General features: G+C 57.4%; 10 protein-coding genes across 10 annotated transcripts; 4 read left to right on the top strand and 6 right to left on the bottom strand.

Moving 5' to 3' along the window:
• Positions 1 to 34: 34 nt before the first annotated feature.
• On the bottom strand, positions 35 to 2,705 carry HETIRDRAFT_431701 (uncharacterized protein; the record flags this gene model as incomplete). The annotated part of the gene is made up of 2 exons (XM_009542957.1): positions 2,676 to 2,705; positions 35 to 2,620 (listed from the first exon to the last, which is right to left on the bottom strand). Exon 2 carries the CDS (start codon positions 2,570 to 2,572, stop codon positions 35 to 37), a length of 2,538 nt encoding a protein of 845 aa, XP_009541252.1. The 5' UTR covers positions 2,573 to 2,620; positions 2,676 to 2,705.
• A 2,799-nt stretch (positions 2,706 to 5,504) lies between these two features.
• HETIRDRAFT_469275 (uncharacterized protein) lies at positions 5,505 to 7,657 on the top strand (the record flags this gene model as incomplete). The annotated part of the gene is made up of 6 exons (XM_009542956.1): positions 5,505 to 5,734; positions 5,790 to 6,212; positions 6,269 to 6,300; positions 6,360 to 6,628; positions 6,688 to 7,025; positions 7,085 to 7,657. The coding sequence occupies 6 exons, from the start codon at positions 5,505 to 5,507 to the stop codon at positions 7,407 to 7,409; spliced, it is 1,617 nt and encodes a 538-aa protein (XP_009541251.1). The 3' UTR covers positions 7,410 to 7,657.
• A 534-nt stretch (positions 7,658 to 8,191) lies between these two features.
• On the bottom strand, positions 8,192 to 9,277 carry HETIRDRAFT_306318 (uncharacterized protein; the record flags this gene model as incomplete). The annotated part of the gene is made up of 1 exon (XM_009542955.1): positions 8,192 to 9,277. The coding sequence occupies one exon, from the start codon at positions 9,275 to 9,277 to the stop codon at positions 8,192 to 8,194; it is 1,086 nt and encodes a 361-aa protein (XP_009541250.1).
• Positions 9,278 to 9,733: 456 nt separating this feature from the next.
• Positions 9,734 to 12,611, top strand: HETIRDRAFT_469272 (uncharacterized protein; the record flags this gene model as incomplete). Its single annotated transcript, XM_009542954.1, has 3 exons — positions 9,734 to 9,976; positions 10,037 to 10,270; positions 10,321 to 12,611. The coding sequence occupies 3 exons, from the start codon at positions 9,737 to 9,739 to the stop codon at positions 12,223 to 12,225; spliced, it is 2,379 nt and encodes a 792-aa protein (XP_009541249.1). The 3' UTR covers positions 12,226 to 12,611.
• Positions 12,612 to 12,755: 144 nt separating this feature from the next.
• HETIRDRAFT_243058 (uncharacterized protein) lies at positions 12,756 to 13,473 on the bottom strand (the record flags this gene model as incomplete). Its single annotated transcript, XM_009542953.1, has 3 exons — positions 12,756 to 12,852; positions 12,975 to 13,254; positions 13,410 to 13,473. Coding segments are annotated over 3 exons (441 nt in total), but the record flags the coding sequence as incomplete, so codon positions are not given.
• A 283-nt stretch (positions 13,474 to 13,756) lies between these two features.
• HETIRDRAFT_447869 (uncharacterized protein) lies at positions 13,757 to 14,510 on the top strand (the record flags this gene model as incomplete). Its single annotated transcript, XM_009542952.1, has 2 exons — positions 13,757 to 14,154; positions 14,381 to 14,510. The coding sequence occupies 2 exons, from the start codon at positions 13,757 to 13,759 to the stop codon at positions 14,508 to 14,510; spliced, it is 528 nt and encodes a 175-aa protein (XP_009541247.1).
• Positions 14,511 to 14,765: 255 nt separating this feature from the next.
• HETIRDRAFT_469269 (uncharacterized protein) lies at positions 14,766 to 16,924 on the bottom strand (the record flags this gene model as incomplete). Its single annotated transcript, XM_009542951.1, has 7 exons — positions 14,766 to 14,948; positions 15,022 to 15,422; positions 15,483 to 15,831; positions 15,946 to 16,024; positions 16,111 to 16,264; positions 16,511 to 16,610; positions 16,722 to 16,924. 6 exons carry the CDS (start codon positions 16,922 to 16,924, stop codon positions 15,075 to 15,077), a joined length of 1,233 nt encoding a protein of 410 aa, XP_009541246.1. The 3' UTR covers positions 14,766 to 14,948; positions 15,022 to 15,074.
• Positions 16,925 to 17,484: 560 nt separating this feature from the next.
• On the bottom strand, positions 17,485 to 19,092 carry HETIRDRAFT_305374 (uncharacterized protein; the record flags this gene model as incomplete). Its single annotated transcript, XM_009542950.1, has 6 exons — positions 17,485 to 17,850; positions 17,954 to 18,011; positions 18,076 to 18,185; positions 18,240 to 18,376; positions 18,422 to 18,892; positions 18,978 to 19,092. 6 exons carry the CDS (start codon positions 19,090 to 19,092, stop codon positions 17,485 to 17,487), a joined length of 1,257 nt encoding a protein of 418 aa, XP_009541245.1.
• A 141-nt stretch (positions 19,093 to 19,233) lies between these two features.
• On the top strand, positions 19,234 to 20,291 carry HETIRDRAFT_40944 (uncharacterized protein; the record flags this gene model as incomplete). The annotated part of the gene is made up of 4 exons (XM_009542023.1): positions 19,234 to 19,358; positions 19,413 to 19,478; positions 19,632 to 19,874; positions 19,952 to 20,291. The coding sequence occupies 4 exons, from the start codon at positions 19,234 to 19,236 to the stop codon at positions 20,289 to 20,291; spliced, it is 774 nt and encodes a 257-aa protein (XP_009540318.1).
• Positions 20,292 to 20,324: 33 nt separating this feature from the next.
• HETIRDRAFT_153884 (uncharacterized protein) lies at positions 20,325 to 22,384 on the bottom strand (the record flags this gene model as incomplete). Its single annotated transcript, XM_009542949.1, has 3 exons — positions 20,325 to 21,020; positions 21,098 to 22,131; positions 22,323 to 22,384. The coding sequence occupies 3 exons, from the start codon at positions 22,382 to 22,384 to the stop codon at positions 20,461 to 20,463; spliced, it is 1,656 nt and encodes a 551-aa protein (XP_009541244.1). The 3' UTR covers positions 20,325 to 20,460.
• Between the last annotated feature and the right edge of the window lie 1,410 nt (positions 22,385 to 23,794).

Genomic DNA, 23,794 nt, shown 5'->3' with positions numbered 1-23,794 from the left:
GCGAACTCAGTAGGCGCAAATGATTACATAGATTTTATCGGTATCCCTTTCGTGCACCTGCCTGTCGGGCTGCTAGTTTCCATTCCTCCCTGATTTGCCTCAACTTCCATCGTAGTAACCACTTCTTTCGTCCTGACAACATCCCTACCCTCTGGCGCTTGGCGTATAGAGGCTGGAGGGCGCGCAGCCTTTCCATAAGGATTTTTAGAGGGGCTTCACGCAGTCCTTCAGGGAAAGGCGCCACAAAAGGCCACAGCTGTAATAGAACAGTGCGTGCAATCCTATATGCTCCAACAGCGAAGAAAGCACTGGCAAGGGCAGTGACCACTGCACAGTCGGGCTTGATACCGATGGAAACCATTTCCCGTAATATATCCATAGCCTGGCCAGGTTGTCGTTGGCGCGCGTAACCTGCAATGAGAATGGTGTACATGACAACATTGGACTTGATGCCGCCTTCGGTTGCGGCATCAAGGACGGACCTTGCTGCAGCAAAGTCCCCGCCCTTTACATATCCTTGCATCAGCGCTGTGTAGTGATATTCATTCGGGTGTAGACCTCTGTCCAACATGGTTTGAAAAACATCTCTCGCAGCCGGCATATCTTCTCGCGTCACCGCTTCGTGCTGCAGTCGCATCGCGATCACGGCACGGTCTGCGCGGATAGCCCGTGATGCTAGTGATTGGACTATAGGGTCGAAGACAGAGCGATGTGATAGAAGCTGGATGCCAGCGACCGGGTCAAATGATCCGTCGGTGGGGGATGCGGGCATGTTAGGTGACTTGAATGTCTGGATTATTTCTCTGCTACTAAGCAAAGGCGGATTGGGGACTCGACCGGACATTTTGCGTTCGTAACGGAGAGCTATTCGCAAAAGGGCATGTGCGTGCTTGGGCGAAGGTTGCGGTGTGAGGGATAGAAGATGATGGAGTATGCGCGCGATGTCCGACGGGTTTGGGCCATCCATCCTGTTCAAATGGGACAGGAAGGTATCGATCGAATGATTGTCAGGAGCGACTGCGTGGGCCTCCATGATCTGTAAGATAGCCATCATACCATCAAGGCCATGGACAGTCAGAATGCCGCCCATCATAGCGTTGAAAATCTCGATTGTCGGCGAGTCCACTATGACTAGTGGATACTGTCTATCCTCTACTGCCTCGTTGAAACCTAATTGACGAAAATGATCGCATACCTCCGGTCTGCCTTTGCAGGTCGATGCGACTATGCGGAGGGCAACGTTTGGAAGATCGACCGCAAAATAAAGGCGAACAAGAGCGGCTACGAAATGTCCATCGGGTTGTAAATTCGTGGATTGTAGTTGTTGCACAAGGTGAAGGCCAGATCGGAGGTCAAACATATAGGCCATATGATTGAGGAGAATGGTGAAGGAGATGATATCAGGATAAATAGACGCGACTGTCTCCGCCGAATATGCATAACTAGACATCCATTGGGCATTCCGGGGCCTTGAACGGTTTCCGTCGTGGACGGTGGTAATTCCAGGACGCCACATGGGTGGAGCACTCAACATGGCTGGGTCGAAGAGATCGACGATGAATACAAGCTTTTCGATATCGTGAGCGTCTATGGAAAGCTGCATGAGAGCGTTCAGTATGAAGGTGGCTGTGTGGCCTTTCGCACTCGACAGGGACTTGAGAGCTTGAGATTGCATGATAATATCCGGGCCTAAGTTTCGATATGCACCGGCGACCACAGCCTGAGTTGAAGCGTCTATATCGAACCCAGCGTCCTGCATCTGGTCGAGGACCTCCATGGCCACAGGAAGATTTTTGTTGCGAAGGTGGCCGGAGATGAGAGTATGGAACGTTCTTCGATCTGGGCGGAGACCCTCTTCGTCGAAACCTCTCAGAACGTCGTCTAAGAGAGCAAACTTGGACAGCTCTACGATACTCCGAGTACGCCAGTTCAGAAGACGCGCAGTGGTGTGACTGGTCAAAGTCTTGGACAGCGATGCAAGGCGAGATACAAGACTCCACAATTTTGCTCTTGCAAGCGTTTGAGCCACGTCTTCGAATACTTGTTGTTCTAGATTGCAGCCCAGGCAGCATGCTAGTACAAGTACTCGAAGAGCTCTTTGAGGATATGTGGTTTCGACCATATGCCTTGCCAGTTCTCCAACCATTCGGCTGTCGTAGAGCCCGTCTAGAATCTCGAGTGCCTGTGGTAATCCTTCCAGCTGATGAAGAAGCATTGCTCGGTCGGCCCCAATCACGGTCCTGTCGATCACTTCCAGCAACTCGGGTGGTATAGGGATACGTCTCGGTTCGGCAGAATCGAGGTCCGATATACTTGGTAAATAAAGTGTCTGATATGTGTCGCCATGTTCTGGAACGGCATGAGGTGCGTTCATCGCGCTGTTCCCATTCCACCTGTCGCGAGGTCGCTCGCACAAGGCTGGAGAGAGAGCATTTATCCATCTTGAGATCGTCGGCTGACGGATGCAGGGGATGATCTGGAGTGATTGAATACCCCATGAGGACTTCGGAAAAGGGCCGCGAATGAACTGATAAAGATGGTGTCTGCAACCACAGCCGGCTCTCCAGAGCATGGACAGCCAGGGTGACGTCGAGGCTTGGGCCAGGACACCGCGCGCTGGCTAAACGGCAGAGCGAGGTCAGAGGCAGCCATAGTATGGTGGAAATCAAACGCACAGGACCAGGATATTATCTGCGACGATGTTGTGGAAATAACGCGTTCTCGCAAATGGTCCTCAATTTGAGCTTGGACACGATTTTCATCACGTGAGTTCTACAAGCTCGAGACCGGGCTCTGCTTTCTCACTCCAGCCGCATCTGGCCTGTACTCGCACAGTTGTTCCATCATTGCGGAGCATGCTGTCTTCCTCGGCACCCTTGGAGTTTTTGTATCACCGCCTGGCCCATCTGTATCAAAGCGTCACTTGGATCTCTCCATCCCATATGTGCCGTCTTGGTCGAGGAGGGATCTCCATGAGGGGGCCGTAGACATCACACAAGTTTCACAAATAACTCATGGACAGGTCAGAGCCGGTGAGAATGCTTTCCGTGAGCTGGTCCTGACATACATATCAGGTACCATATCATTCACCACCCCTCTTTGGCACTGTATTGCACTCGCCATCCGCTCCATACAATTCGTCCTAGTTCTGTTAGACATCTCCTGAGAATCTGCGGCTCACTGACACTCAGAGATCAAGCGGGTGTTGTTCCTGGGCCGGTGCGTTTCAGATCTTCTTGCAGTCCTGTATTGTGGGTAGAATCAAAATGCACGGAAATCATGCAAACTATAGTTGACCATTCCTCACTGAGAAACACACTTGTAGTCTTTCCATGTGAAATCTCGATGCATTGGTTCAGTATCGTTGAGCATTCTCGAATGATCTCTGATATCTTTTTTTGTGGAAGATATATCTCGCGCCATCTGACATGGTCCTCCAGCGGACGTAGGGACGACTTACGAAACCTAGTTGTTTGGAGTCTTCGACCTGAGCCAAGTCCTCCGCGGTGATCATGTCATGAGGGTGAGTCTCCCTGATAATTTGTCAATAAGCAATCGTTCCCATTCCAGACTTATTTTATGCCGCGTGAATCGCATCGAAGCACTCAATATCTACTCGATGCTTGTTGCTTTACATAGCTAATCTTTATCGAATACATTGATTCTGCTAGGCATGCAACTCCCCTCCGGCCCCGGGAAGTTGTTACATAGAGCCGGTGATCGACGAAGTGAGTTGTGTCCACAAGTGTCTTACTGTGTGTCCGCAATAAACGTAAATTTAAGTGTGTGTTCTCATACAGTAGGGATCTAGATTTGTTCATCGCACTATGAAGACTTCACTCATGTCTCTACTGATCTATTCGACTAATCTGACAGAATAAATACCTGTGGCTTCGTACAAAATCAGAGATAGTAAGGTGCGTGGGCTGCTCTCAGTCTGCATTTTTCGATTAGTTCCGTGCTTGTCTTCATTGTCAACACACTTTACATTCCCAGAGTGCGATCGAATTGACGCCACGTCAATGATAAATCGTCAATATATCTGGGACTTCATGCTTGTATGTCTTCAATGGCTCACATGTATCGACACTAAACTACATCGGAGTGTATAACTCATCCATCATGCGTCTCAACCTTTCACTTTACAGTACAATGATTTCTTCGATCTCGACGCTGCCACGCCATGTTGCATTTTAACTAGTCAAGGACTTGACGGTCGTATCTTCGTTCAGGCGCACGGTAGGGTGCTGATAGCCTTCAACGTTCAACTTCGCCTCCACATGAACACATGCTCGCCATGATATGTCGGCGGGCATGGCCGGACATGTTGAGAATAGGCATCTCAAATTGCAGTTATTCGATGTAACATATGGAACTAGCTGGACAGTCCTTGTGGTATCTCTCAGCTGGTAACCCAATTGTGTAACGATTAAATCATCAATCAACCTTCATATGTAGAGTCTTCCTTGTGAGAACTGATCAATCCGACTAGGCGCCTTGTTGATTGAAAACAAGCTCGGAGAACTGAAAAAGACTGCATCTTCATCAATGATCCCGGATCAGTAGCACACGCCATTCTCGTTATGAGTTGGTATATGGGATCACGGCAGCGCCATGCCATGACGGTGAGAGTCGGTTCCTAACCGTTCAACGGAGAAAGATCAAGTCTCGCCTGCGTGAAGAATTATATCATGCAATGCCTTCAGGGCGGTAATTTTCGGCCTTCAAAGTGGGACCAAAATTTTCTCATTCCTGCTAGGGAACCCTGCCGCTCCGGCTTGGGAGGGGAAACCCCGGGTTCATAAGCTGGTCAGAAAACTTACCGAGCGGTAAAGTGGCGGACACGTGACTCAGTAGCGCGTCAACTGCTTCAACTGGAATTGAACTTTCTCTGCTTTCCTAGCACCGTCCTTACCGCATCTCGAAAGGGCTTTGAACCACCCGTAGGATGGCGGTGAGCTGTAAGTGTCATCCATCATGGTAAACCTGCAGAACTGGATGCAGAAAATCAAAATAGCTACTCTCATCAAAACTGATATCAATTTGACTTTACATGCCTCAGGATGACACCTGCTAAATTATCCACAACAACCGCCTGTGCGCCTACCCACTGTGTGAATCGTTCATTTGTCAATCTCCAAACAGCCATCAGAATCAACCGTATCGGTCTTACTCCAATGGGTCGTCGGTTGCTGTGGTCCGGCAGTAGAGCAATTGGATCCCAGTAAGTCAATCTTTCGAGCGCCGAGCCATGATGCTGCCCATTGGTGCTCTAAGATGTGACTCTTCCCAGGACTTGGAGGCGATCTGACTTCCAAACATAATGGGATCGTTCTCCGATCTGCCCTGGCGACGGAGTATCGTTACAGAGTTTCAGCGCATGCTCGTCCCGACCATTTTAATATATTCACATAGGCCGTACAGCTCTTACCTCCGTGAAATCGTATAAAGGTTCGCTGATACCCTCAATCACTGCACTCATCTCGCCACCCAGCTAATCAATAATGGCACAGACGCTTCAGTCTCACCTATCCGTCTTGAGCGCCAGCGCATCTCTCTATGCTTCTTTACCTGCCTTCCGCGTTCCCCGATCCGATCTCCAATCTGGCGAACCTCAGGATTGGGAGCCAGTTACTTATGCTCAGTTTGAACGCGATGTCGAGCTCTATGCTAGACATTGGGCCCGAGTATTGAAGCGCAACAGCATTCCTCAACGCTCCGTGATTGGCATGTGGTATGTCCGCCCTTGGATACGGTGTTGTTGTATTTAGATAGCTAATGGAGTGTAGGATCGGAGGCTTGACTTACACAGACGTTCTTCAAATCTACGGCCTTTCTAGGGCTGGATTTGTACCACAGCTGTTCAGTATCCGACTTCCCAACCCTGTGATCATCTATGAGCTTCTCGAGAAAGCAAACTCGAAGGGACTTATATTCGACTCATCATTCAAGTCGGCAGTCGAAGATTGTCCTCTGCCCACTTATCCTGCCGTCAACATTGACGAAACCGACACACAGGACGAGCCACTACCTGTTCTTTCTACCGTGATAGATCCAGACGACGTCCTCTTTGTTTTCCACACTAGCGGGTCGACATCGAATAGTCCTAAGCTTGTTCCTTGCACCCGCAAGTGGGTGAACGCTGCCATCCTCAAATCGCGTATCGTTGGCAAGCCAAAGGTCGATGGTTCTAGGGATGTCACGGTTTGGATGTAAGTTCTGTCTCGCCGTTCCTTTGTGCAAAAGGCTAACATCAGGTGATTTGTAGGGGAAGCATGAGTCACATAGGACAATCATTCAGTACGCCCTTTTGACTGCATGATGTTGTGAGGCATTTGCTGATAGGAGTCTGATCACAGTGTTTCTTGGCTCGATGCAACACGGGGCATGCACCATCCAGCCGACAAAAATCAACTTCTCCCCGGATGAACTTGCACAAATGATTACAAGATGTGGTCTCAATCGCCTCAATCAATTTGCCGCCTTTCTTGCTATGATGATCCGCAACTCCCGACAGAACCCCAAACTCCTTTCCCTCCTTCGTAGCCTCGATGAGATTCTCTATAGTGGCCTGCAATTACCCCGTGACGAAGAGCAGTTTGCATATGCCAACGGTCTCAAACTCAAGGTCAGTCTTACTCACTCGTTTCGAGCACGATGTCTCTCAACAAGGTCAAACGTATCTAGAACTTGTTTGGCAACACGGAGTGCGGTGCGATGCTCTTGTCCGTGGGAGGTACCGGCCCTACAGCGTCCCTCCTTTGTGCTCTGGACACCACCTCCTACGCTTTCTTCCCCATTACGTCAAATCAGTCAGAAGCAGGTCACAAAAGCACGACATCTCAGATGGTAGAGCTCGTTATCCTGTCGGACTCAGGGGATTGTCCCCACCCGTCGCTCCGTGCATCGGACGGACACTTCCATACTGGTGACCTGTTCCTGGAGGTCCAGCCGAATTCCTATGTCTTCCGGGGACGGGACGATGACTGGATCAAGAGCGAGAACAGTCTCCGTTGTGACACCAAGTAGGTTATATTTCGTAACTTCTCCTTATGAGACATGACCTGACATCGGCGTTTTGCAGAGCCATTGAGGATAACGTTCGCTTGACCTGCAGCGAACTCATCTCCGACTGCATTGTAGTCGGCAATGGACGTCCGTCGCCTGTCCTATTCGTCGAGCCAGCGTCCGATGGCGACCACACGAAATTGAAACGGGAAATCCTTCGACGTACCCGTCAATTCCACTCGCGGCGATATTTACACGAACGTATCACTTCTGCGACGATGATCGTCGTGGTAGAGCGAGGGTCACTGCCTCGAACAACGACGAAGGGAAATATCAGGCGAAAGGCGGTCGAGGAGATTCACAAGGGTTTGTTGGACCGAATCCACGGGGTCGCTTTCTAATTTTTCGGGCTTGTGGTGAAAACACTTATTCATATTTTTTATTCTTCCGGAGGAGTCTTAGACCAACGCACTGCCATAGATTGTTTATAATCGTTTTCCTTATTTTGTCGACTTTATGGACCCTGTAGATGTAGACTAGTGTAGAACATCACTTTTTTTTACTTTTCTCTTTCAGCAATTTCCCATAGAGCACGCACTTACAATTTAGTACATAGCAAGGAGTCAGGATTATTAGACATCAAGCATTCAATATCGAAGCGACCAACGTGGTCCTGAAGTTGCCGCGATGAGCGCAAATCGCTGCGGGTGACGGTCCAGATCTTACGTGAGCTTTAGAAATACTATGATCTGTAAGGGTGGAGATGTGTTATTTGCCCTGTGGACATCGGTAGAGCATATCATACAGCCTCATATGGCGTGTCCAACGCCGGCTGAGTGATTAAAGTTACCATCGTGCCACATTTCCAATCGTCTGGGCGTAGTTGGGGAGCGCCGACAGCGTCGGCAGGAGCCCTCAGTAGCCTTGGCAAAATGGAAAGAGTTAAAGTATGTAATACAACCAGTGCTAGGCATCATATTGGATCTCGGAGACCTCATGCAGGAGATCACAGGGGTTTCCACGGCCGTATGTCAGTAACGAAGCTGTCCTTTCATGATTGCGATATCTGTTCGTTTGATTGGAGGATCAGATATGCTCAAAGCCTATTTCTCCGGGGTGAGGTCCAGAAGCCCGCATCACTCGAATTGAGAATGATTGTTGCGCTGCGCTTCAATATTAAGCATCAGGACGGTAATGAGTTGTGTGAACTGTGAATAAGATGCTCAGAAGAATACTGTTGTAGATCATGTCTCCCATTTTCGATCAATATTTCGTCAAGTTTGACTCTGACGTTAAAAGCCCCAACGACATCGCTACCAGCAGTTTTCACAACTCCAATTATATCACAACCCTCCGTGAGCGGAATGCATCTGTCATCTGTCTGTTGTTCCGTACTATCGGCGGCGAGACGCGTTCCATGCTGATTAGGCCAAGGATTAAGCGTGATATGGTGTGTTATAGGTAGGTGAGGGTGCGTAGAAGCGTGGGAAACCGAGACGGACGATGCGTCCGTGTTGATGTTGAGATGGAGGAGTGTTGGGTAGTGATGAAGATGCTGCTTATAAAAATGGAAATTTGTAGATGGGTCGAGAGATGAACTTGATGCAAGATTGAGGCCCCAGTTCGTGAGCACTGTGACCGAGCCGTGGGATACGCGAAATTTCTGCAAGCCGTTCAGGATGTGGGAAAGAGGTGTGTCGAGACCTCTTGCGCCTGCCTGAAGACGCGCTTCCTCGGCATGAAACCGATCCTGCCAGTAGAACGCACTCATCGAATCGACAGCCACCAGACCGATCTCACATGTCGGAAGTTGGGCAGCATGGTACGCAGAGAGGTTCGCGATGCTTGCGGCAAGCTGGAGTGAGGACGACGGGCGGAAAATGTGCACTTTTCTTAGGATTCTCGTGAGTGTATCTGTCCCCTCATCTGGCAATTCAGTCGAAGGAGATGGGTGTGATGACATGCGATGCAGTCCGAGACGGGCCCGCAGAAGTTGGGCAAGTCGACGAATATCGAAGCAGCCGTCAGAGTCGAAGAGAATCGCGACCTTGTCCCAACCGCCACCGCCGTTGGTAGAATTGCCTCCGGGGAGGATACAGGTACCAATGAGGTCGTAAAGGAGATGTGTCTTGCCAGATGATGCGGGGCCTTGTATTTCGATAACGTCTCCACGCCTCAAGGAAGACGAAGCCTCGGCAGCGGAGGGGAAGCGAGCATCGAGCCCTGGTATTCTGGTTGGACCTAGAGGGGCAGCTGTGAAGGAACACATCAACGATTTACCATCACAAACGGATAAGAGATGGGGACCGACTTTCGTATCGGACTGAGGTCAGAAGCTTGAAGGTGAGGACGATCGATCATGTGGTATTTGGCTACGGTAGCGCTGCAGAGCCTTACCTGATCCAGAGACTCTGAGAAGATGTCGTCCAGCATGATATTGGGGATGGCGCAGCGAGCAGGCGGAAGGGAGCAAAGAAGGAACGGTGGACAGAGTCAATCATGGGACGGCGCGTGGCGATGTCGTAAGCAGAGGGCGCATAGCGACACGGACAGTGCTCGCTATGAGCGCTCCCTACGGCACTACCATCTCTCTCCCGCCTTCTCCTCCCACTTTTTCTGCCCATTTTCTTCATTTTCTCCTTCATTTTACTCCCGCCCCTGGGCGCACCCGATCACAACACTGACAAGACATTTACGTTGACGCGACGACCATTGTTTATGACCGACCATGGCAACAGCCCGGGTTACGCCTTCGACCTCGAGACGATCATCTACCTCTATCCCCTCCCCTCCGCCAATTGCTAGAGGTGCCACTGCACGCTCGGCCGTGACCCCGCGTGTATCGTCATCTCTAGCAGCCTCGCCCCGTCGCAATTCCATCAAAAACCCCCCGCCACCTGTTTCCAATGGACAGACACCCGAATCACTCGCAGCTTCTCTCAAGAACGAAACCGAGCACAAGGAGCAGGTGTGTTTGTAAAGACCGTCCAATTGTATAGCTCATCTTACCCGCGATTCATGTGCAAAGCTTTTAGTCCAACTGCAGGACAAAGATCAAGCCCTCACTGCCCTTAAACAAGAGAACAGCGGTATCGCTTCCGCACTCAATGCAGCCGAAACAAGGCTCGCCGAGCTTTACTCCGAGCAGAGTAGAATGGAAGATGAGCTATCCGCACGCATAGAAGTCGTAGAGAAGCTTCGGCTTCAAGTTCGCGATCTAGAGAAGGAGAAGAGGGATATACACCGCAGATATAACGAACAGGTAGGTGATCATGGACTAGGTTGGGAAGTTGGGTAACATCTCCCTTTCAGACTTCTACCTTCGAAGCAGAGCGCCAGTCGTTCTATGACAATGAGCAACATCTTAAATCTCGAATACAATCGTTGTCTCAAGCACGCAAACTCCCCCCTGCTCCACGGTCGCCCTCGACGGTGGCTGATTCCGAGTCTGAGGCCGAATGGGATGAAGAGGACAACAACGACGCCGATCAGCCTTCCACGCCCTCACAGCAAACTCGGAGCCTCGCTGAGGATTCGGATCCTGCTGAGATGACCGCCCTTCGACTGGAGCTGTCGACACTTTCCACCTCTCACAATTCGCTTCAGAATACCGTTGTCTTGTTGCAGACCCAACTCATCGATCTGAAACGCGTTAATAACGAACTCCAGGAGGAGAACGAGAGCTACAACATATTACTTCGCGAGAGAACCCTCAGTGGCCACTTTAATCTTATGAGGCAAGTTGGAGGCGGTAGTGACAGCCCTAGTGAGGACGGAGATGACGATGGTGATGCCGAGACGGACACCACTGGGGACACTGGCAGCACGAAGACTTCCGCTCGTAGTGCCTTGGACACAGTCGACGAACGCGCCGAGGACGTGTTAGATCCCGAATTTGATCAAGCCGATGATGGTAAGGAAGTTGACGAGGATGGCGAGCCCTTGGCAAGCCCCCGTCATGGCCGTCATGGCCGTCGTCGTGGCGTCTCTCTCTCGCTTTCCCCTGGTGCATCCCGCGGCGAATCTTTGGCCGATTTGCCTATCACCGGCCCTGGTCTTGACCTCGCAGCTGAGCTTGGAAGAGCAGAGAACAAGGATATTCTCGAAGGGCGCACCATCGACGACCGCGACCGTTCTGTCACCAAGGCCAGCAAACGAAGCAAGAAGAACGCCCTGGAGTCGCCGCGGAAGGTCTCACACTCTTCAGATGCTGGTGGGCTGGAACCAAGCGGCTCGCTCAACGATATTGATGCTCTCCGGAATGAGGTCAAGTCCCTCAAAGATGCGAACAAGGCTCTGTCCCTGTATGCTTCCAAGATCATTGACCGGATCATCGCTCAAGAGGGTTTCGAGCATGTGCTTGCGGTCGACTACGAGAAGTCACCGACGACCCCTTCCATGGATTCCAAGACGCCTACCACTACTACAAAACCTCAGCGGCGGGCTTCCATGTTCTCCCGTTCCGCCTCGAATCCGCCTCCTGCTCCCGCTCCGGTCGAGCGACTGACCACGTTCGATTCTCCTCCTCTCAGCGCCAATGCTGCGGCCAAACCCACCACCCGGAATCGCCGGTCTCTTTCCTTCGACTGGCGTGGCTTCTCGATGTTCGGCGGTGGTAATGACAAGAAGGCAGACGCAACCGCAAACCTCCGCCCTCTCACGTTGCAGTCCGGATCGAAGCCGACGATCATAGGAGCTCGTAAACTGGAAACCACCGAGGACGAAGAAGACCGTCGGGAGCGGGAGCGGTTACATGCAACGATGAAGCTCATGGGTATCGAGAAGCCGATAGCCCCACCAATGCAGAAGAGTTATTCTACCCCCGAGAATCCGTCCCAACCGTTCGTTTCGTCTTCAAATCAGACCAGCCCAACGAATTCCCTCGCTGCGTCTCGTTTCTCGTTTTTCCGCAGGCAATCTGCCACAGACATCCCCTCTGGTGGATCATCGCCCTCCGGTCTGAATGGCAGCCCTATCACGTTGACGCAGGAGGCGCTTGTGCAGGCCGAAGCAGAGAATTCGCTTGCCGCGCTCGATGCCCAGGAGCGCGCACTGAGTGCAGACATGGCCAAGGGGTACAACGGCGGCTTTACCGAGATTGCCCCACGCGTGAAATCCGGCAGCAGGCGAAGTCGGACAAGCGGAGGTGGCAGCGGCAGTGGGAGCACCGTATGGAGCGCAGGGATGAGTCGTCACGAGGAAGAGGGCGATGAATGAAGGATGGCACACGTGTTGAAGCAAACTTTTTTTTTTCACACCTTCATGGATAATCCAGTGTTCTTCAACCGGCTTCTTAGATTTGCGCGACCGTTGGCGGTGTACCCGTCATCTCATCCTTTCATTATTCGGACGGAAAGGCTTCTCAGACTCAATAGTTCCCCAGCCTACGACTTTCCGGGAGGAGGTTGACTTCCACTTCCATGCATTGCGCATTTTCTCCGATATTATTGACTATGCCATTTCCTACCGTGTCCTGGCCATCCAATATTCCCCATTGCATCTCATACCTAGGTTTATACCCTCAATGCCCAATGAATGCGTGTACACGTTCAGGGATCCACGATTAAGTTACATGATCTATAGAATCGGATTCTATGCCCTATAACGGCCTGCCCAGACTGACCGAATCACGACTAATTATTGAAGCATTCACAGATGGTAATGGACCCATACGGGTTGGAATGTTTGCTGCCTTTGTTGGCAGAAGCACATGCGCGTGGTGCAGGTCATTCCAAAGGGCGTTGCACGAGCGTATTACGAGCGTGCGTGCGGATGGTCTCAAACGGGTTGGCCGCAAAGTCGGGATTCGACAGGATCAGGGGCTGGCGGAGTCGCTCGGCTTGCCTGCAAGATGGGGGGCGAAGCGGACCCCATCCGTCGTCGGTCAGCGGTCAGCGAGCGTGATGCGGGCGGCGCCTCAACCCCGTGAGGATCGACGACGACCGAGAAGGGGGCAGGGGACGCACAGGGCTCGTTTTCGCTGGGTGCGTTTGAGCGGGGCGCCCTTGCCCTCGCCGATCTGCCCTGGGCGGGCGCGCGGCTGGGGGCGGTCGGGCTCGGCATCCGTATTTTTCGCACCCGGGGCGACAGGCGCTTGTGCTCGGGGATCCGCACGGGCGACGTCTTGTTCGACGGCCGCTAGCGCGCTCCTGAGGCCATCGAGCCCGCCCGCGATCTGCTCCCGCTCGAGGCGCTTGAGCCGTCTGTTGTGCGATTTGGAGTATGGAGAGCGGGACGCCTCTAACCCTGTGTGGAGCGGGGAATTGTTCGTCAGATGGGGTTAGAGAGGGCAAAGACGTCGGCGGGGAATGCGCATGCGCATGCGAATGCGAATGCGGGGAATGGGCGATATTGGGAGAGGTGTCCCCCCGGCGGGAGAATAAAATAGCACGGCTGCGCACGTTGGAGAAAGAGCTCGCGCTTGAGCCCCTGCTTTTCCTTTTTTTTGAGCCCGCTCCGGGGCGCGTGCGGCATTGGTGTTAATGGCGGTGGTGCCGATCCATCGTGTCCCTGCTCCAGGAAGCCCAAAAGACGGTGGGACATGCCAATCAGGGCGATGCAGATTTGGGTGGACATGCGTTTGATGGACACGCACCGGTGGCCCTGCACGCGCGTCGATGGGCTCCTCCGTGTGGAGATCCGTGTCCTGGATGGCAAGATGGGTGGGAGCCTTGGCAGATGTCGGGTGCCCGAGCAGGCGCTGGCGGCGTTCCTTTGGCTACTTTTCCACGACGTCGGGCGATGAGCGATGCGCAACAACGCTGACGGGGACCGGCGGCGACCGCAGCGCACTCACCATGGTTTCAAGTTGCGGTGCTCGCGCTGGGAGCTCGCCGTCGCTGCAGAGATCGCGCCTGGGAACACTCCGTTAATTGCAGTGATAATACAAAATCGGGGGCCGGGTTCCCAGCACGTGATGCGACGCGCACGCCCCGGCGACACCCGCCCCACCACGTCTCCAGCACGGCATCCATCCCCCGTCGCTGTCTCTCGTCGTGCGCGCATGCCGCACACCGGTGCCTCAACCGCAGCGGCACAAGCGAAGCTAATTCCCTGTCGTGATAAATTACGACACGCGGCCTACACCGAACGCGTAAACACTAAAAGCCCCACTCGCAGTGCAGGCATCACTTCGCACGCGGAGCCGTCCATTGCTCAGCACGAGCGGGCCTGCCGCTCTTGACTTAGCTTCATTCATTCATTCGTTCCTGCAAGGACATCAAACCTGACGGCAGGAGAGATACCGCGCCTTGCCCCGAGGTATTCCATAGCCACCGTCGTGCCGTCATGCGTCGATCGGACGCGGCATCAATACCGCCAGAACACGACACCGTTGGGGACACGCAGGAGCTCTGAACGCCGTTAACGTTAGCGGCGGAACAGCGCGCGTCGTCAACTATATTCCGTCCGCGACGCTCAGCGACGAGAATCCACCGCCGAAGGATCTGTCGAACGTCCGAGCCATGTCGACGCGTGCTCAAGCACGCGTCCTGTCGCAATAATGAGACCGCGCTTGCTGGGCGACAGGAACATGTTTCTTCTTTCGAGCCCATTGATGGTCCCATGTCGGACATTCCAACGACATGGACATACGTACCCTGCGCGATAGGATATGAGAACGCCCAGACGGATTCCGAACATTTCCACCGAGAGCGCTCGCGAAGGCACCCCCCCTTATCTGACAACAACAGACTAGATCGCTTTCGGAGCAAGACCCTGCAGCGCATGCACGACCCGCAGGGAGAAGCCAGGCCGTTGTGGAAAAAGGCCGTCCGGGGACCCGTCGTTATTGCATCTGTCTGATCCTATCGTACACCCCCACCGAGAAAGCTCTATACGGGTATCCTCCAGGCCCCACGCAGCCGTAACGCGCAGCGGCGTAAGCAGGCCACCCAGCGCGCGCCCGGGCACGGCGAGAAGACCTCTGTGTCCTGTCCGCTCTTGCCCAAAAGGTAAGCACGGACGACGCGACCCTTGCACGGCGAGACGGAAGGGGACGGAGAAGACACGCACCGGACGCGCGACCGCGTGCACCCCACGCACGATGCCCGGGTCTCCATACGCGCTCACGTGCCGCCAGCGCGATCGGCACGCGCGATATCGTCCGCCTCTGCCTCCGCTTCCTCCTCCTCCCCCCGCACTCGGGAGTACCGCCGGCCCCGCGCGCGCGCCTCCACGTCCGCGAGCGCGCGGGCGGGCGGCGGCTCCTTGGAGTCTTCGACGCCCACGACGACGAAGCTCGCGAGGAGCAGGAGCGCGCCGACGACGACTTGCAGGTGCACCGTATTGCCGAGCAGGACGTCGCCGACGACGGCGAGGGGCATCGTCAGACTCAGGCCGATCGTCACGACGAGCGGGGTCGTCTTGAGCATCGCGAGGACGTAGATGTAGTCGCTCGAGAGCGTGATCGCCATCTGGGCACAGATGTATTCGTGTAAACTGTAGAACGAAGGTGATGCATGACGGCCACGCACGTTGATCAGGAGAGCGACGACGGCGCGGCGCGAGCTCGGGAGCGCGAACCGCTCGACGCCGGTGAGGTGCAGGAGCACGCCGATGGGCCAGCACGCGAGGACGTTGAAGAGCCCGACGAAGCCGAAGAACAGCTGCATGTCGATGCGCGCCTCGGAGCGGATGCGGACCTTGAGCAGGGTGACGTACAGCGCGTAGAAGAACGCGGAGAGGAGCGCGAGGCTGTCGCCGAGCAGGCGCTGCCCCGCGTGCGGCGTGCTCGCGGGCGGGGCGTCGAACGCGGTCGGCAGCGCGGTCGCGGGCTGGGACTGGTGCGAGTCGGAGAGGGACACGAGGAGGACGCCGCCGAAGCTGAAGCGGAATCAATCGGGATCGTGGTGGGGCTGGCACGCGGCCACGGTGGAGGGACGGAGGCGGACGGGGATGGGGATGGGGATAGGGAGGGCGCAGCGGACGCGTACGTACCTCGTCACGACCGCGCCGATCTTGGCCAACGTCAGCGTCTCGACGCCAAAAAGGCGTCCAACGCCGAGCGTGAAGAAGCCTGTACCCGCATGCCACACGCGGAGGCGGCGAACTCAGCACCTTACGGCCTCTTCGCGAAACACGGCGCAGGGGGGACACACGCACCGCTCATGCTAGACAGGATCGTCGCGCTGGCGACGCTCGTGAAGCCCAGCGCGGCGTTGCCCGACCAGTTCGCGACGAACCAGAAGAAGCAGAAGATGGAGGAGAGGTGGATCGTCTCGCGCACGGTCAGCGGCGGGAGCGCCGCCGACGGGGGCTCCTCGATCTCGACGGGGACGTACACGGTCCGCGGGGGCTAAGTTACAAACGGGCTGAGTGGGGCGTGCGCGGTGATCAAGAGAGAGAGAGAGGGGGTCGTTACATCGGGTCGCCGTTCGTCCACCGCCGCGTCCTCCACGAGCGGTTGTTGCTCGTCGCGAGACCTGGAGTCGTCTGGCGCCGTCAGCGGCCGCCGAGCCGGGCTACGAACGAATGCACGCGGGCTTCACACGCACCCACTGACGGGGACCTTGTCGAGTCCGGCGCGGTCGCGGCGCCATAGCCTCCGCACGAGAAACGGCACGAGGTAGAGCGAGAACGAGCTCGTGTTGAGGTACGTGATGCTGCGCGCGAATCAGCCCGCCGCCCCAATGGAAGTGTCCCGCCGAGGGGGAAGCAAAGACGCACAGGAAGGGCTTTTCGTATCCGCCGACGAACAGGTCCTGATGCGGAACGTCAGGTCGCGCAGGCTCGTCCGGCCGCGCACGCACGGACGCACCTGTGTGACGAAATTCGCGCTGGTCCAGAGGACGACGACGAGGAGCAGGAGGCCGATGCCGAGCGCGTACTGGCGCTTGTCGAGCGGGTGCAGCGCTGGGGACTTTGCGCGAGAGTGGGAGCGGGAGAGGGAGAGGGACGGGATGGGGAGGGCGTCCATCTGGAGCTGGAGGGGAGATGGGGCGAGCGTCCGCGGGGGACGACAGGACATATATCAGAGGGCGGGTCGCATGCAGCAATCCATTGTCGCCCGTGGCGGACTGACTCGCCCTCGCCGCTCGCGGGGCGATACGAGCCTGATGGCGCAATCGCATGCCTTATCCAGCCGCCTCTGCCTCGCTGCACTCTCCCTTTCATCCTCGTCCTCGCACGCCGCAAAGGCAATCCGACGCATCCACGTAACCCCGTCCTCGCGACGATAAGCACCAGGCTGCGCTGGTCAATCAGCCCTCTCAGGAGGCAGTTGTACATGGATTTCTGTGGTGGTATCGATGTGTGTGCGCGTAGATGATACAGGATAGATACTACCTCGGTCTAACTTATCGGCGAGCGAGAGCGCGAACGAACGTACGTATCCTTGTCCGAAAAGAAATCGAACACGAAGGGCAGGAGAAACAAATCCGAAACGAGTGACACGAAGTGCAGAATAGGGTGGATAAACGAGAGGTGTGAACGGATCGGGAAGCCGGAAGGGAGGGAGATAGAGGGGCAGAGGGGTCATTACACCATCGTGGATTGGTACTTGACCTTCTCGAAGATGCGATAGAGGCTGATGATCAGGTTGAAGCAGTACATCAGCAGCCCGATGCCGACGAGGCAGATGAGCGCGAGCTGGTCGTCGCACAGCGCGTCGCCGACGCCGCCCTCGTGCCGGCCGAGGTCGCCGAACGGGCTCGTCGGGCGCGGGATGCTGCTGTACCACGCGATCGAGTTGTGCGACGCGCAGGGCACGATCGAGGTGAAGAAGTTGTCGAAGCAGAGCGAGAGCGCGGCCGACCAGGCGCAGATGAAGAGCACCTCGAGCAGCGTGTGCGCGAGCTTGCCCGACGTGCGCCAGAGGCCGAGCGGCCTGCCGAAGTACTCGAGCTGTATGACGCGGGCGTCGGAAGAACGCGCGCGGGAAGGCCATCGGCATCAGCCCGATCGCTGTTCCGCGCGAGTGCGGGGGGTCAAGCCGAGAAGCACGCACGTAGATGGCAACCATGACGTGCACCAGCGTCAACGGCGCGAAAATCAGAATCAATGTCCTGTTCACGTCGAGTGATGAGCGCGAGGGCACGCATGCGGGCGCGGTGGGTGTCATGCACTCACGGAGAGCTGCCGAGCGCGCCGACGACAGCGTGCGTCCTTTCGAGCAGCCGGATGCGGATGGCCACCGCGAGGGCGGCTGTGGTGAATGTGATGTTGACGAAACGGAAAAGCTGCGCGGTGGGAATGTGAGCGGGTGGGTGCGACGGATTTGGCAAGGGGCCTACCAGAGGGACGTATGTATTGCTCAGCAGATATGCTCGCGCCCGCTTCCTGCGCCGGGCCCAGGGGCTGAGTGTCCGGGTGTCTTGGTCATGGGCGTGCGCGTGCGCATGGGCGTGGGCGTGGGCGTGGATGTGATCGTCTGCGCCCTCGACGTGGAGCTTGTCGAGCTGCTCGTACAGGCCACGCTCGGGGCCTTCGGGCGGGCGGGGAGCCCAAGGAGAGTCCCAGCCCGGGGTGCGACTCTGGGCGAGGGTGAAGGGGGCGGTGGGCGGGGTGGGCATCGCGAGGTGCAGACCCCACTCCCTGCGGGCGGAGGGCCCTGGGGGCCGCTCTGTGGAGGACGAGGAGGCGTCGTCCGCGTGGGGGTGGGCGGCGGCGGAGGACATCCATGTGGACATGGCTCGAAGGGAGGTGGAGGTCTTCTTTTCGGGCAGGGCGGAGGAGGCGGGGCCGATGGTGGAGAAGGAGGACGAGGGCTGGGGGATGTGGCGGGTGAAGGCCCACCATCGCTGGTGCTCGTCGCTGGGTGCGGCAGAGGAGTGGAGGGAGTGGACGTCGGAGCGCCGGGCTTCGGAGGGAGGGTGGGGGCCGCCGGGCGAGGGCGGGCGTAGGAATTCAGCGTCGGTGGGGGAAGGGGGCTCGTCTTTTGCCCAGGCTGGGGCAGGGAGGATCAGGACGAGAGCTGCGGCGATAGGAGGAGGAGGAGGAGGGGAAGGAGGAGGAGGAGAAGTTGTACGCACGGGGAGAAGTGACGACGGACTTGATGGGCGGGGTGGGCGGGAGCTTGCTGCGGACGCTGAGGGACTTTGAGCTGGCTGCGAACGAGGCGGTGGACGGGGTGCGGTCCTCGCCCATCGGTCTCCAGTGCGGGCGGGCAGAGTCGTCGACGGTCCACCTGCGTATTATTGCCATCGGTTATCCGCGCGGCCGGCCCCCTCCGCCCGTCCCGGTCCGTGTGGGCGCGTGCGCCGTGCAGCAGCCGCCGCCATGAGCCCCATGGCGGACGACAACCACATCCCCTCCATCTCCTCCGGCGTCGTCGGCTCCCGCTTCGTCTCCCAGTCAGACATCGACTCTGCAAAGGCCCGCCGCGACGAGCAATGGAAGGCCGCCTACGCCAGGTATGCACCAGTCACGGCCCCAGTCTGCCGCCCCCGCCTCACCGCCCCGCACAGATTGGGCCAGGAGCCGCCCCCACAGCCCCAGGAGGACGCCTACGACGGCCGCAGCCTGGCAGAGGTGTGTCCACCCTTCTACCCTGCCCCCGCCCCCGCTACCATTCAGACACTGACGGGCCCCCCAACACGCCTGCGCAACGGGTCCCTCCGCCCCCTCCTAACAGAAACTGGCAGCTAACAAAGTAAGCAACCTTCCCTCCCCCGTGCCGCACGGAGCGCGATCTCCCTTGGCGCCGCCGCCGTGCCCCCGCGTTACCGTTACCCGGCCGGGCTCACGCGCCTGCCCCCTCCACAGGCTGCCAAGCAAGAAGAATGGGAGGAAAAAACAAAGCTCGCAAACCAGTTCCGCGCCCTCGAGGAGGACGAGATCATGTTCCTCGACTCCGTCCGCGAGAAGCAGGAGGAAGAGGAGCGTCTCCGCAAGGAACGCGACGGCGAGGAACTCAAGGGCTTCAGGGAGTGAGTCCCCCGCTCCCCCGCACGCACACGCCCTCACGCCACCCGTCCGCGTCCCCGTCTCATCACCACCCCTCCAGGGCCATCGCCTCGCGCGTCGTCGTCAAATCGCCCCCCGCCGCAACGCCGCAAGCGACCCCCCCGCTGAATCCCCCGAACGGATCGCGCCCGTCCTCCGCGGCGCCCGCCAAAAAAGACAACAAGCGGTCCCTCAAGGGCGTCCTCGTCAAGAAAAAGCCAAAACCAGCCCCGGCCACAGCGCCAGCGGCATCAGCACAGGGCGCCACCGACCCCAAACGGAGCAACGCCCCGCCGAACCCTGCAGCCCCTCCCCCCAGCAAGGGGCAGGCACGAGAGAGCAGCGAGGAGCCCCCAGACGCAAAGCGGAGGAGGGTATCCAGACCAGAGTCCGACTCATGATACCGATCAGCTCATTCCCTCTCTGTTTTCTCTCATCATGTATGTATCTATCCCTTGCCCTATCAGATGATGATGCAACACATCGCAATCTGGACGAAACAGCAAGACGCCATCCACGACTGATACTCCTACTGCTAATGATAGGACGCCCCCACGGACTCCACGGTCCCTACCCTCGCCTCGTCACCGGACTGGGTGTCGGCGTCCACCGCACCCGGTTCAGATCTTTCTCTTTCGCCGCGGTGCCCTCCCACCCTGCTCTCCGCCCCATCACCTCTGCCCGCCTCGCCGCGGCCGTCCCAAGCGTCGACCGGTCCAGCAGCCTCTTCGCCGCAGGCGTCAGCGCGCCTGCCGCATCCGCGCGCCTCGGCGTCCACGAGGGCGGCCCCATGTCGCCCTTCTTCCCGCTTCCCAGCGCCGCCTCCGGCGCCCGTGCACGCGCAGAGCCCATGAGGTTCGCCTTGGTGCGGAGCGACCGCGACGCGGCCGAGGAGAGCCTGTGCGAGAGCGCCTCGCGCGAGGTCGGCGCGCGGATGTGGAACGGCGTGTTTGGCGGTGGCAGGGACGTGTCCGCGGGGTCGTCGCTCTGCGAGAGGATGCGCGGCGTGCCCATCAGCGTGCCCATGGTCATGAGCTGCTTCACGGCGTCTGGGCCGAGCTCGGAGGGCGTCGGCGAAGGCAAGGCGGGCACGTATGAAAAGTTGTTGATCCCAGGCGATCTCGGACGGTCTAGCAAGTGTAGATAGCGACGCGCGACGCGCATAAGTCAATGAGTCTGAGCCTGCGGTAGCTAGAGAGCGGCGTACATGGCGTGCCGGCGATGGCGGCGTCGATGCGGCTGCGAGTGGGGCTCGGGGGCACAGGCAGCCCTGCGAACGACGAGTCTTCCTGTGTGGGCAGACGTGTGTTCGAGTGCTTGATCACCCGCGGATCGGGTTCCGTGCTGGGCTTCGAGACGGCGGTCGAGGGGTCGTACGGCAAGACGTCGGCGTCGGGTGGGAACATCAGCGCGTTGCGCGCCTTGAAGCTCCAGCCGTCGACGGCGGCAGGCCGAGTGTCCTTCTTCGGCGCCATCACATCGACCACCTCCGTCTCCACCTCCGCCGCCTTCTCCTTTCCCTTCAACACCACCGTGCCCTTCCCCTCTCCGTCACCGCCCGCTTCTTCGTCCCCGCCCTCCGGCGCAGCGGCGATCAACCCCCTAGGCTCCGGCGCCTCGATCCTAATCCGCTCCCGCACGCCCACGCGCGCGCCCTCCGGCAGCTCAAGCAGCATCCGCTCCCGCCCCTCAACCATCTTGCTCCGCACGCCCTCCACGCGCCGCTGCGCATCCCATGCCCACGCGTTGCGCTCCTTCCGCCGCCGGTTTTCGTCGTCGAGCAGGTGCGTGAAGCTCGCGTTGTCCTCGGACGTGTACCGCGCCTGGAAGGCGTCCAGCGACAGCGCGCCGTCGTACCGCGCGCGCTTCGCCGCGCTCGGTCCCTCACCCCGAGGCGTCGACGCCGATGGGGTGCGCCCACCGGGGAGGGGCGTATCCGCGGGCCCCGCGGCGGCGCCGAACGGCGTCTCGGACGGGGTCTGCCACGGGCGCGCGCGGGCGTGGGCGTGGGCGTGGGCGGGCGTGGGGGTCGCGAGGGCCTCAAGGCGGCGGACGGAGGCGCCGATGAGTTCGTGGTCGTTCGTGCGGAGTGCGTCGAGGTAGGAGTGGGTGGCGTCGAGGTGGACGAGCGAGGGGAAGAAGTCGCGGGCGATGATGTGCGAGAGGGCGGCGGTGTAGTCGTCCTCGTCGAGGATGACTTGGCGGTGCAGCGAGCGTGCGGGGGGCGGGGAGGGCGAGCGCCTGGTGGTTGTTGTTGTTGAGGGTGTGGGTGTGGGGGGTTGAGCGGACGCCATGGGGGATGGAAGATGGCGTCGGTGCAGGTTCAAGCAGTCGCAGCGCGCGCCACCGGCAAAACCCGAGAGCCTCTCCTAGTCACCTCGATCGACTCTCGAGCATATTACACGAACTTCCATGAAATCACTCGTGCTGACCTGGCAGGGTCCGTCTCTGGGAACTCGACACTGTCTCCAAAATAACAGGCGTATAACGACATGGCCGCAGACGACAACAGGTGCATATATAATTTCTCCAGCGGACCGGCGGGGCTCCAGACCTACCAGATAAACGGGCGGGGTGGATCTGGGATGGGTCAAGCTCACGCATGTATCCACTCACTGACGGGTGTGGCTTTCGATCCTCCATCCTGACATCCACTCACTCTTGGTTCGGGCACCATCAAACACGCGAAGAAAACATCTCTACTGCTCACATGTGCACCACTCGATCTAGTTACCTCATCGCGTTCGGTCGACGGGACATTCCATCCGTTTCTCCTGCAGCACGATCGTGACATCTCGCCTCTCGTAGAGGTGTTCACGATCTCGGCGCCTCTGCTGGAGTCCGTACCGATCGTCGTTTATGCCCACTCCGCGGAACAAGTTCTACCTAGTGCGCATTTTTTTCGAGGGCCTGTTTGCTCGGCCATGCCTTCGCTCCGTTACACTTTCGAAATGTCATGGATCCTTGGACTTTCTCAGCTTCGGGATCGCATTGTGAGCTCGTGGCTATGCATCCGACTTGACCCCTTCCCCAGACGGGTTTTTGGGACGATTTCTATAACATTGGCAGCTATTTTACTCACTTTCAACGCTTGGTCAATTCAGGCAGACCCCGTCGCTCTGCCTCACCCCTCGTGTGCCTGCGAGGCCATGCGTAAGCACGGCCGTCGTTGCCGCATCGAATCCTCATGATAGAGGATCGTTGGGCATTGTTCGGCAACGTTGAAGGTACCGCCGAAGGCCCCGACCCTGTTCTCGGATGACGCGGTGCTGGCAATTCAAGGAGCGCATCTCTTCTGGAGGCGATCCGTCCTGTCACCTGCGTCGGTTCGGCCTTCGTCGATCTGCGCTTCTCGGGCTCCATCAAGGGCCACCGACAAATACTTTCTTCGATCTTCGATTTAGCCACGTAGATCCAGCCACGCAGCGTCGACGTCGACGACACCGCTATTCAGTGCGGCACGAGCAGTTTCGGGCAGCTTCTAGAGGCGCTCTGACGACGAAATGCGCTGCAACGCGGTGTGGACCTTCAAGGATGTACGAATCGAGAGGATCGCACGTTACGGTTGTAGGCCGCTTCAGTCTCTGCGTACGATGTTGATGAGTCCCATACAGAGCTCATTCCCTTGCGCTGAACTCCAACGTGCTTAATAAACCGTATATATGCGCTCAGTCCTTGATGGGCGAGACGCCTGTGTCGGTCCCAAAATTCCTAGTCGGACAGCCAGGCTAGACAGCCTGCACGTACGATGACATACATCGGGCGCTTTCACCTCATACGCGCCGCATCCAGCACACGCCGCCCATGGGGTTTATATAAAAGCATACATTTGCACTCCGTACTCGAGTGAAAAAAAATCAGAACAGTAGCGTACGGCTAGGCTAGGGAATAAAGAATCACAAGT

The sequence above is a fragment of the Heterobasidion irregulare genome (genome assembly GCF_000320585.1).
Source record: "Heterobasidion irregulare TC 32-1 unplaced genomic scaffold scaffold_01, whole genome shotgun sequence".
Taxonomy (NCBI): domain Eukaryota; kingdom Fungi; phylum Basidiomycota; class Agaricomycetes; order Russulales; family Bondarzewiaceae; genus Heterobasidion; species Heterobasidion irregulare.
Note: the sequence above shows the minus strand (reverse complement) of the source record. Positions and strands in the feature narration are given on the sequence as shown.